At 40.6% G+C, this 12,091-nt stretch overlaps 1 protein-coding gene across 1 annotated transcript in view; it reads left to right on the forward strand.

The window, feature by feature from the left end:
* bcas3 (BCAS3 microtubule associated cell migration factor) overlaps positions 1 to 12,091 on the forward strand; it is a 363,376-nt gene that overhangs the window by 68,177 nt on the left and 283,108 nt on the right. The window contains exon 15 of the mRNA XM_062419168.1: positions 7,108 to 7,444. Within this exon, the coding sequence (XP_062275152.1) occupies positions 7,108 to 7,444 (337 nt within the window). The remainder of the gene's footprint in view (positions 1 to 7,107; positions 7,445 to 12,091) is intronic.

Genomic DNA, 12,091 nt, shown 5'->3' on the forward strand with positions numbered 1-12,091 from the left:
CCAGTTATGTTTCATGTTTCAGTGGACTAAGACTAACTGAGAACTAAGAAAAAATAAATTGTGTAGAAATCCAACATTTTGATGCTTTAGTTATCATTTCATCTTTTCATCATAGCCCCACTGAATTGGAATCGAATCTTGAGTTGCCTCTTTCATGTATAACCCCCTAATATACAGAAGGGAATGGCCCTATAATGGAATGGAATGATGTTGGAGTGAATTCAGTAGAGATGGGAGCACAATGTAGGACTAGCACTAGCACTACTACTGTGTCTCTGCAGGCCTGGGCCAAACACCCTGCTCACCTCTACTCAGAATTTTCATGTGTGGTACCAGGGAACATTTGATTATTGTCTGGGAGGCGGCTGCTGTGATTTGCCTGAGCAACACTTGTTGCCCTTACTCCAATATGTAAAGTAAAAGCCAGACTGTGGTTGTGGGTTGTATGGCATCAATAAACATCGCTTGATGAAAACTCATAACATACACAATGGAAGACAATTTGTGTTGTTTTTTGTAGTGGTTTTGTGATGTGATAACTGTTGATTTTTACTGAAAAGAAGCATCTCAATCATTTAAAAACGAAATAGTTAGCACTATTAAAATTGGATCTGCTGTAGCTTCATGGCCAGTGTAGACAGGGTATAATATATGTGCACAACCCCTAAAGACATATATATACACAATATATCTAGTTTTCATTTAATAAGTAACTTACTGATATACCAGGGGAATAGTTAATAAATGCATCACCATCACTTCTTAGTTAAGATCATTTGAACCTTTTTTAAACTTCTCTATATGTGTGCAGCAACCGTGACATGCAGAAATTTTGCAGAGCAAGTCAGAAGTGCTAACTCAACAAAACCACTTCAGGCCTTGTTCAGTTCAGGATTATTGACTGGCAAAACACACACACACACACACACACACACACACACACACACAAACACACACACACACACACACACACACACACACACACACACACACACACACACACACACACCCTCTCACAGCCTGCCTATAGTTAATGTATGACCAAACGGCAGGTCCGCTGACCGGCTGCACACTGAGCCTGCTTTGATCCAGCCCGTTGTAAACACTGAATGCCGGTCTTAGCCTAGTGCTTGGGTCAGGGGTTATCACCGCACACACATTCACCCACACACACACACATGCACTCAGACACGCACTGGAGAGAGATAAAAGTTTCAGTTAGGTGGGTGGAGAGACGCCTTATCTGTCTCCAGCGGCCAAACATGCGGCTGGCTGTCAGTGACCCGAGGCCAGGTAAACAGACCTGCAGCTGATAACAGCTGCGAAAGGCTGAAAGAGAACCAGAACATAGCTCGGATCCATGGGGTAAACTAGAGAGTGCTGGTCACTGATTTTATAGAGGTGGCACTCCACCACCCCCTAAACTTTGCAGCACTGCGCAATCGGCTGTGAGAACTGGCACTTAAGCATGAGTGTGACTGTCCGCCTACTGCACTAACCTGATTTCTTCAACTTCATGTAAACAAGAAACCTGGTTTCTGTAATTAGGGCGAAAGATTCCAGGAACTAGATTTCCCAAGCTACATTCCTCCAGGAGAACGCCAATTTCTTGACCACATGTAGACATGTGCATGACTAGCATGTTCGACTAAAACTGAAACTGACACCGAGTGGTAGGGATGTGTCATTGAAACCAAACAACCGAATAATGGTTTGTGGGGATCGATGTCGACCGTTGTGCTGTCGTTGTTTCTCCATTGAAAAACTTGAATCAAGAATAGAGCTGTGTAGTCTGGTATAGTAATAATTACTGGAGGGCAATTTTCACTTTCAGCCACTAGGGGGATGTCTAAGCCTCTGTAAACCACGTCCTCCTTGTGTTGAAGTAGAACATGACACGCAAGTGAATTTTTATTCCCGCCATCAGCTTTTTTGTGATGAAGATAAAGCCACACAAAAGTCCAGTGTGGGTAAACTTTAAAGTAAAGGCTAATCTTGTCAGGTGTGAAATATGTGGAACAGTTAATCTAGCATGGTTCCACATCAACAATACTGACTCATGTGAAAAATCTGCTTTGACGTGTACTGAGAAAGGCGGACCTGACGCTAATCACCAAACTAATATGTCAATGACATTTGGAACAGCTCCTCAATGGTGTGACAACGTGAAACAGCTATGTCCCTCATGGCTAACATAATTGCAAAAGATATGCTATAAGCGTTGTTTATGATGGGTATTTTTAGGGGTTTGTAAGCCTGTAAGATTGTTTCTGTAAAGTAATGAAGGCTGATTATCATTTAAATAAATATACGTTTGTGCGGTTAAAGCTTGTTGTTTGTTAAGAATATTGAAAGTTATTTCTTGAACCAGTTTTATTCTCTTGTGAATGTCGGCACGCACCAAATTTTCAGCTATTGGTTCTGACCACCCACAGACCATGAAAACATGGGCTCATGTACATCCCTACGGAATAGCCTCTATGGATCTGAATGAATCACCTTCCACATCTACTCTCCATTCACTGTTAAATACCAAGAGATGCACCTGAAGGAGACATATGAGTTATGATGGCATGTTAACCTACAGTCTCAGTATTAAAATAGAATTTATTTAGCAAGAAAACTTCCATGGTTCAACATATTGGCACAAAATATGTGCTGCAGTGCAGTAGATTTTAGTGTCGGCTTTCAAAAAACAATTTTGGCCAGTTCCTAATAACTAGATTATGTGTATTGATTTTCTTTAGCTTGAAAGCCTTTGTACAGTTATAGATCCAAACACTCAATTTAAAGCCATTAAACCTCTACTTACTACCACTGTTGCTATATTTCATTCTATTAGATCAAATGTTGTGAGCGAGTGAAACAACACGCTTGAATTTGATAACCACCGCCGTTTTGATAAATGAAGTGACAGATATGCAATCAGTGGAAATGAGTTATATCCGTCCTGTAAACCTCCTGGTAAAATAAAGGTTAAATCCATCATGTGGTAGGTCCACAGTGTGATTTCTAATACTAGGCCTTGCTGACTTAGCACTGTATTTTTGGCAGTTCGGTATTAGACTATATGGAGCAATATAGTTGTGTTTGCTTTACTTTCCGTCATCGTCCTCTTCCATAACCCTGCTCCAAGAGACACTTGAGTTTTTATTCAAGTATGTTATGTTTGTCCTCTTTCTTCACTCTTATCCTGCTGTCCATCTTTGTCACATTCTCCTCATTCCTCCAGAGTTCCTCTCAGGTGAACCAAGCTACCTAATCTCCCTAACTTGTGTCGCCGATTAAAAAAAAAAAAAAGAAAAGAAAAGGAAAAAGTTTAACTATGTGTTCTTGGCATGTGTTTGACTGTCAACGATGTCATCTAGTCTTTTGTGGGAGGGGGGCAGGAGAGAGAGAGAGAGAGAGAGAGAGAGAGAGAGAGAGAGAGAGAATGACTGACCTCCGTGCCTGACGAATACAGTTGCATTCCACCCTTTTTAAGATAACATTTGACAGCTGTTTGATGTGTGCGCCGTTGTCACACTGTGGCAATCACTGCCACCCTTCAGGTAATAGCCCCCTCCGTCGACTGCCTGATAAAACGGATTGGGACAGTAAAAGTCCAAGGCAGCCATTTACAGTTGGAGCTCTGACAGGTTCTATTATGGCCAATTACAACAGACACAAAGTAGCCTTCTCTCATCTCAGAGTCATCCCCCTAATCAGCCAGCAGCAGAGGTCAGGCCTCCTCTTTCACTCATCTTTGTGAAGTAAACTAACTGTCTGGTATGCAGAGGATGCCCCATTAACTGTCATTGCTGGGGACAATTACCTAGTCTGACCTGGCAGGAGATTAGAAAGGTCTGCCGGTACAGAGCTGTCTCACATACACAGACCTGCTCTCTGGCTTTAAGAGTTACACATTCCTCATCTTAACTTTCTCCTGGACTTTTTTCCTCACTTTTTTTTCATCTCCATCCTTAATTTTCTTCTTACAGCAAGTTGAATGATTGATGCGGTTTCAACGCCCTATCACCTCATCAGTCTGTCACCTCACTTCTTTGTCCTTTTTCTCTCTCTCTCTCACTTCTCTTGTCTCTCTCATGTGCTCGCATTGTCTCTCGCAGTCTATCTGTCTGGTTTCCTGCATGACTAACATGCTCAGGGAGATGCTATCTTCTCAAGCGTCTGTTCCCCTGAGAGTCAGTCAGTGTTTGTTAAGGAGGACTAACAAAGAACACCGTGAGCTCTTTTGTCTTTCCGCAGTAATTTATTTTAACGGTAAACAACCCTCATATCACGTTGTCACCTTTGGCAGCACTTATTGTCTAATCCTCTCACACTGGTTGACTTTTGTCAGGCGCCTTAGACAGATGTGTTTATCTGTGTGATAAACACTTAACCCTAGTCACGCCACATCAAAACACTGATCTAATTGATTTTTACTTGTAGACAGTTTGGCTGTATGGATTAATATTAATTAGCACCTGTACCTGTGTACCTTCCATCACTCGTGATTATCTTTCAGGTGCCTATTTGTGCACCACATTTTATACTGACACAAGCATCCATTTGAAAAGCTAAATTGGAGGTGTCCTTTTTTTTTACCCCCACAAACAGGACAAGTCTGTCCATAATCACTGTCCCTCTTTGTCACCTAAGTTCTGAACTGCTTTTTTTGCATGATAGTTATAAAACTATTCACACAATACTATACTGGACAGCTACATTGAGTATGTGCCGATATAAAAATGCCAAACATTTCTACTTATCTTAGTATGTACCAGCTGTGTATTCACTACAATAAAAGAATAAAAGCTTCTAACAGTCATGTCATAATTTTAATGTTTACTGTTACTGGATATTCAGGGGCCGATGCCGATACGGATATTTGGGAGCAAAATAATTCCAATATTGATATATTGGCTGATAATGTTATATGTACAGAATATATATGGTAAATGAATGGACTGTACTTATATTGCACATTTTTAGTTTTGTTTGACCACTCAAAGTGCTTTTACACTACATTTCAAACACATTCATACACATTCATACACCACACAGGGTACCAGCCTGCTCAGTACGAGGAAGACTAACCATTCACACACATTCATAAACTGTTGGTGCAGCCATCAGGAGCTATTTGGGGTTAAGTATCTTGTCCAAGGACACATCAACATGTGGACTGGAGGAGCCGGGAATCAAACCACCGATCTTCCGATTAGTGGATGACCCACTCCGCCTGAGCCACAGCCGCCCCACATTATGATCCCTCAAATGTGATAGGGCTAGGGTGATGGAGGCATGATATTTTACACTACACTAACAATAAACTTTATTATTATTATTATTATTATATATGTATTCATTATAACTAGCTTTGGAAAAAAAAACACACAAAAAACAAAACAAAAATGCATATATCAATCTTGAATTAAGACGAAAAGATCAAATACACATAAAATGCTGACTGTAACTTATGAAAAAAATATAAGCAAATATTGGAAAACATATTTGCCAATACCGTTATATCTGTGATAGGTCAATATCAGCTGATAATATCAGCTGACTGATATATCAGTCGAGTTCTCTTGCAAACTACCAACATTTGAAATTGTGCTCATAATTGGACTTTATTCTTAAATTCTTTATTTACTTTACTTAAAAGTATTATTTCAGTAGCTTGTAAACAACCACATTTACTAAGAAAGTTCAAATGAAAGCTGCAGGTTTCATTGAATTCATGGCTGCAATCTGTGTGTGTATTCAGCCACTGATTTACTAAGGCGGCAGCTCGTTACACTGTCAGCTCCTAGACTGAACCTGGGACTGAAAGTCAAAGATCATTCTGAGAGTCCAGCATTTCCAGAATCTCACAGTTAGAGGTGGAGATGGGGTTGATACAGCTTATGTCTCACTGAAATATTGATGGAAGTGCAGCCAGAATATTCCTGTTAAAGTCAAAGAAGAGAAGAGTGCAGTGGTAACCAGTTGTAAGGTCACTGAAATTCAAATTCAGGACTCCTTGTAGTAATGTGTAAAGATTTGCATTGTGTTTACATCTGATTTGGAGATTTGGAGAATTCTCCACAGAAGAAGTGATGAGTGAACATTGTGTGACCTTATAGACTGAGTGGAATAAATAGTCAAGTTTGTTAACACTTCTGCACTTATGATTTGAGACGGTAAAAGTAAGTGAGATGCATATGTGATAAGGACAAAGAGGCAAGTTTGAAGAATACTCTTTAACGCCTTTTGATGGACACACAGTATGTGTCTGAAGCAGAATAGGTGTGAGGGGGAAAAGTAACCTGCTCTTGTTTCTACAGAGGCAAATGCTGACTTACTTAAAAAATAAATAAATAATAATAATATGTGTGTGTGTGTATATATATATAGGGCTGGGCAATATATCAATATTATATCGATATCGTGATATGAGACTAGATATCGTCTTAGAATGTACATATCGTAATTTTTATTTTTTTATTAAATTCTTTCCCTTTGCGTTTTAGCTGTTGTTATTTGCCTTTTACCCAGTCTGTCATTATTCTGCCCTCCCTGGGTTTAACTGACTGTCTAGTTTGGCATATTGTAATATGATATGGCATAAGAATTGTCTTTTCTTGGTTTTAAAGGCAACGTTACAGTAAAATGATGTAATTTTCTGAACTTACTAGATTGTTCTAGCTGTTTTATTATTTACCTTGTACCCACTTAGTCATTATATCCACATTACTGGTGATTATTTATCAAAAATGATTAATTAATCCTGTCTTCTTGTCTGTATGTGTTTATCTGTGTACATGAGTGTATGCCTGTGATTGGATGTCTGTTTTTGTCTGTGTATATAATTGTGTGGGTGAAGATAATAAAATTCCTTTGATAAAATGATTGAGATAGTATAGAAATTAAGGGTCAAGCTAATTAAGTCGATCAAATTTATGTGATTGAATTTCTTTAAGGAATGTCAAATATGGTGAAAGGTTATACGTTTGTATCCTTGCTCATCCTTGCTGTAGACTCAGTTTCATCTTTCTCTACATTCCCTCTTTCATCCTCCTCATGTCCCCCCCTCCTCCTCTGTCCCCTGCCTTCTGTACCTGTCCTATCTCTATCCAGGTCCAGGACATGTGTTTCAGCCAGGACAGTCGCTGGGTAGCCATCAGCACCCTCCGTGGCACCACCCACGTCTTTCCCATCAACTCGTACGGCGGTGCGCCCTGCGCTCGCACGCACATGTCCCCTCGCGTCGTCAACCGCATGTCTCGCTTCCAAAAGAGCGCCGGGCTGGAGGAGATCGAGCAGGAGCTGAACAGGGCGGCCGCCTTAGGAGGAGGAGCTGGAGGAGGAGGCATAGGAGGAGGCGGCTGCATCCTGGGCGGAGGAGGAGGCATCGGGGGCCGCTGTAGCCCCATACCTGGTCTGTCCAGCAGTCCGTCGGGGTCGCCGCTGCACGGTGAGGAGCTGGGAGGGTGGTGGGAGGGTTTACATGTGGCATCACAGCAAACAGTTGGTGGTTCATACCAAAACTAAAATAGAAACCTCTTCTTGAATTTGATCATTTTACAGCCGCAATAATAAATGAGCAGGCAGACAAACATGACAAGCCAACTTATACTCAGCTACATGTCCCTTATAAATAAAGTTGTGGTCATCTCGTTAACAAATAGTTTCCTATGTACACACCCAGAGCAACAATAGCATTCATTTGTAGTGGTGTTAATCTTCACCTCCTGAACCTGCATGATAAAACCAAAATACAGCTAAAAGAGGCTAAAAAACAGCTGCAGATATTTTACTTCTACTTACATTATTTATCCATTCATTTTCATATCCTATGCACGGGTTGCAATCTGTCCCAGCATGCATTTGGCAACAGGTGGGATATACCCTGAATAGGTCACCATCCGCAATCATAAAGCATTGTAAGTTGCTACAGACTAGACATTGCTACAGTGTGTGTGTGTGTGTGTGTGTGTGTGTGTGTGTGTGTGTGTGTGTGTGTGTGTGTGTGTGTGTGTGTGTGTGTGTGTGTGTGTGTGTGTGTGTGTGTGTGTGTGTGTGTGTGTGTGTGTGTGTGTGTGTGTTTTTCCAGTGACTGGTCATCTCAGTAGTCTTTTTCCAGGGACTCTACTGATCTGTCTGCCACAACCTTGTCTCCCTTGTTTGTCAAACACCATTGCAGGCTGCTTAAACGGTCTGTGTGTCCCGAGCTGACATAGATACACACTGATAAACACACACTTTGTGTCAGCTGCACTGCTTGACCCCAGAGGTGTGACTCAGTGTAAAATATCACAGTTCTCATTAGTCACGGGTTTCCAGGAATATCCCTGAGCTTTGATAGGTGTACTCCAGGGGGGGGGGGGATGTCAGGAACTTGATAAACACTTCAGAGAAGAGGGGAACTGGGAATTTGACTAGTGGGTCATTTTACCTAATGCTGTAGAGCACATTTTACAACTTTTTTTTCAAATGGCCCTGTTCTAGATAGTTTTCTGCTTACTCGACAGGAAATCATATCTCTTACAATTCAGATTTTGCATTTTTAGAGTATGGGAGTGTCATGGAAAGTCACTGAAAATATTCCACATATATTGTACTCTAAGAAGTACACCTTTGCTCGCATTTAAACCACTTTCCAAAACAGAGTTGGTGCTTTGCAGGTTTCTACAAAGCCAAGGATTTGACACCCTAGGAGGGACCAATATATATTCTAGTCAGATTTCTCTTCTTTTTGAAATGAATGAATGCACTTATGGTTCAAGTCTGCTTTGGATTGGGTCCTGATGGATGGGTTCTGATAGTAGGTTCAGTAAACTACCTGGAATCATTAAGATCTGATGCTAAAGAAGCTCTTAATGTACTCTTTATCATTCCACATTGTTTTGGATTAGAAAGCAATGCAAACATATACACTACCGTTCAAAAGTTTGGGGTCACATTGAAATGTCCTTATTTTTGAAGGAAAAGCACTGTACTTTTCAATGAAGATAACTTTAAACTAGTCTTAACTTTAAAGAAATACACTCTATACATTGCTAATGTGGTAAATGACTATTCTAGCTGCAAATGTCTGGTTTTTGGTGCAATATCTACATAGGTGTATAGAGGCCCATTTCCAGCAAATATCACTCCAGTGTTCTAATGGTACAATGTGTTTGCTCATTGGCTCAGAAGGCTAATTGATGATTAGAAAACCCTTGTGCAATCATGTTCACACATCTGAAAACAGTTTAGCTCGTTACAGAAGCTACAAAACTGACCTTCCTTTGAGCAGATTGAGTTTCTGGAGCATCACATTTGTGGGGTCAATTAAACGCTCAAAATGGCCAGAAAAAGAGAACTTTCATCTGAAACTCGACAGTCTATTCTTGTTCTTAGAAATGAAGGCTATTCCATGCGAGAAATTGCTAAGAAATTGAAGATTTCCTACAACGGTGTGTACTACTCCCTTCAGAGGACAGCACAAACAGGCTCTAACCAGAGTAGAAAAAGAAGTGGGAGGCCGCGTTGCACAACTGAGCAAGAAGATAAGTACATTAGAGTCTCTTGTTTGAGAAACAGACGCCTCACAGGTCCCCAACTGGCATCTTCATTAAATAGTACCCGCAAAACACCAGTGTCAACATCTACAGTGAAGAGGCGGCTGCGGGATTCTGGGCTTCAGGGCAGAGTGGCAAAGAAAAAGCCATATCTGAGACTGGCCAATAAAAGAAAAAGATTAAGATGGGCAAAATAACACAGACATTGGACAGAGGAAGACTGGAAAAAAGTGTTGTGGACGGATGAATCCAAGTTTGAGGTGTTTGGATCACAAAGAAGAACGATTGTGAGACGCAGAACAAATGAAAAGATGCTGGAAGAATGCCTGACGCCATCTGTTAAGCATGGTGGAGGAAATGTGATGGTCTGGGGTTGCTTTGGTGCTGGTAAGGTGGGAGATTTGTACAGGGTAAAAGGGATTCTGAATAAGGAAGGCTATCACTCCATTTTGCAACGCCATGCCATACCCAGTGGACAGCGCTTGATTGGAGCCAATTTCTTCCTACAACAGGACAATGACCCTAAACACACCTCCAAATTGTGCAAGAACTATTTAGAGCAGAAGCAGGCAGCTGGTATTCTACCGGTAATGGAGTGTCCAGCGCAGTCACCAGATCTGAACCCCATTGAGCTGTTGTGGGAGCAGCTTGACCGTATGGTACGCAAGAAGTGCCCATCCAACCAATCCAACTTGTGGGAGCTGCTTCTGGAAGCGTGGGGTGCAATTTCTCCAGATTACCTCAACAAATTAACAGCTAGAATGCCAAAGGTCTGCAATGCTGTAATTGCTGCAAATGGAGGATTCTTTGACGAAAGCAAAGTTTGATGTAAAAAAAAACTTATTTCAAATACAAATCATTATTTCTAACCTTGTCAATGTCTTGACTCTATTTTCTATTCATTTCACAACGTATGGTGGTGAATAAGTGTGACTTTTCATGGAAAACACAAAATTGTTTCGGTGACCCCAAACTTTTGAACGGTAGTGTAAGTAGCAGCGTTTCATTTTTAGTCTACTGTCTCTGGTTAAAATGACAGTCATCAATACAGTAGATTAGATTAGCTGTAGCTAATCAACATTAATTCTTTAACGGCTATAATAGAAAGTTAATGTGTTCTCTGCAGCTGGTGTCTATACTCAGACGAAGGTTGTTTGTGAGTAAAGATGCATCACTTTGTAACACCACTATAGGATCACCTGTGGACTGTGTGTTTTGGTAGTTTGACAGACTGTAGATTCTACTGTAGAGAAATGATAATCTGATCACCTCATGTCTCTTTAAGAAGCTTTCAGTTAAACTTTGGCTCCTATTAGATCAACAATTGAATCTGATAAACTCAATATTTCATCATGAATGAGGAATGAGTGAATTAATCATGAGGAGTTCCTGAAGTACAGTTGGCAGTAGCTGCTTTGAGTGTTGTCGTAGAAGTAGTAGTAGTAGAAGTAGAAGTAGTAGTAGTAGGAGTAGGAGTAGAAGTAGTAGTAGTAGTAGGAGTAGGAGTAGGAGGAGGAGTAGTAGTAGAAGTAGAAGTAGTGGTAGTAGTAGGAGTAGTGGGAGTAGAAGTAGTAGTAGGAGTAGGAGTAGTAGTAGTAGGAGTAGTAGGACTAGTAGTAGGAATAGTAGTAGTAGTAGTAGTAGTAGTAGTAGTAGTAGTAATAGTAGGAGTAGGAGTAGTAGTAGAAGTAGGAGTAGTAGGAGTAGTAGTAGTAGTAATAGTAGTAGTAGGAATAGTAGTAGAAGTAGGAGTAGTGGGAGTAGGAGTAGTAGTAGTAGGAGGAGGAGTAGGAATACGAGTAGGAGTAGTGGTAGTAGAAGTAGTAGTAGTAATAGTAGCAGTAGGAGTAATAGTAGGAGTAGTAGGAGTAGGAGTGGTAGTAGTAGAAGTAGGAGTAGTGGTAGTAGTAGGAGTAGGAGGAGAAAGAGTAGTAGTAGTAGTAAGAGTAAGAGTAAGTAGGAGTAGTAGTAGTAAGAGTAGGGTAGTAGTAGTAAGAGTAGGAGTAGTAGTAGTAAGAGTAGGAGTAGTAGTAGTAAGAGTAGGAGTAGTAGTAGTAGTAAGAGTAGGAGTAGTAGTAGTAAGAGTAGGAGTAGTAGTAGTAAGAGTAGTAGTAGTAGTAGTAGTAAGAGTAGGAGTAGTAGTAGTAGTAGGAGTAGTAGTAGTAAGAGTAAGAGTAGGGGTAGTAAGAGTAAGAGTAGGGGTAAGAGTAGTAGTAGTAAGAGTAGGAGTAGTAGTAGTAGTAAGAGTAAGAGTAGGAGTAGTAGTAGTAAGAGTAGGAGTAGTAAGAGTAAGAGTAGTAGTAGTAGTAAAAGTAAGAGTAGTAAGAGTAGGAGTAGTAGTAGTAGTAGGAGTAGTAGTAGGAATAGTAGTAGAAGTAGGAGTAGTGGTAGTAGTAGGAGTAGTAGTAGTAGTAGGAGTAGGAGTAGTAGTAGTAGTAGTAGTAAGAGTAGTAGTAGTAGTAGTAAGAGTAGGGTAGTAGTAGTAAGAGTAGGAGTAGTAGTAGTAGTAGTAGTAAGAGTAGGAGTAGTAGTAGTAGTAAGAGTAGGAGTAGTAGTAA

Source organism: Scomber scombrus, chromosome 5 (assembly GCF_963691925.1).
Source record: "Scomber scombrus chromosome 5, fScoSco1.1, whole genome shotgun sequence".
Classification (NCBI taxonomy): Eukaryota; Metazoa; Chordata; class Actinopteri; order Scombriformes; family Scombridae; genus Scomber; species Scomber scombrus.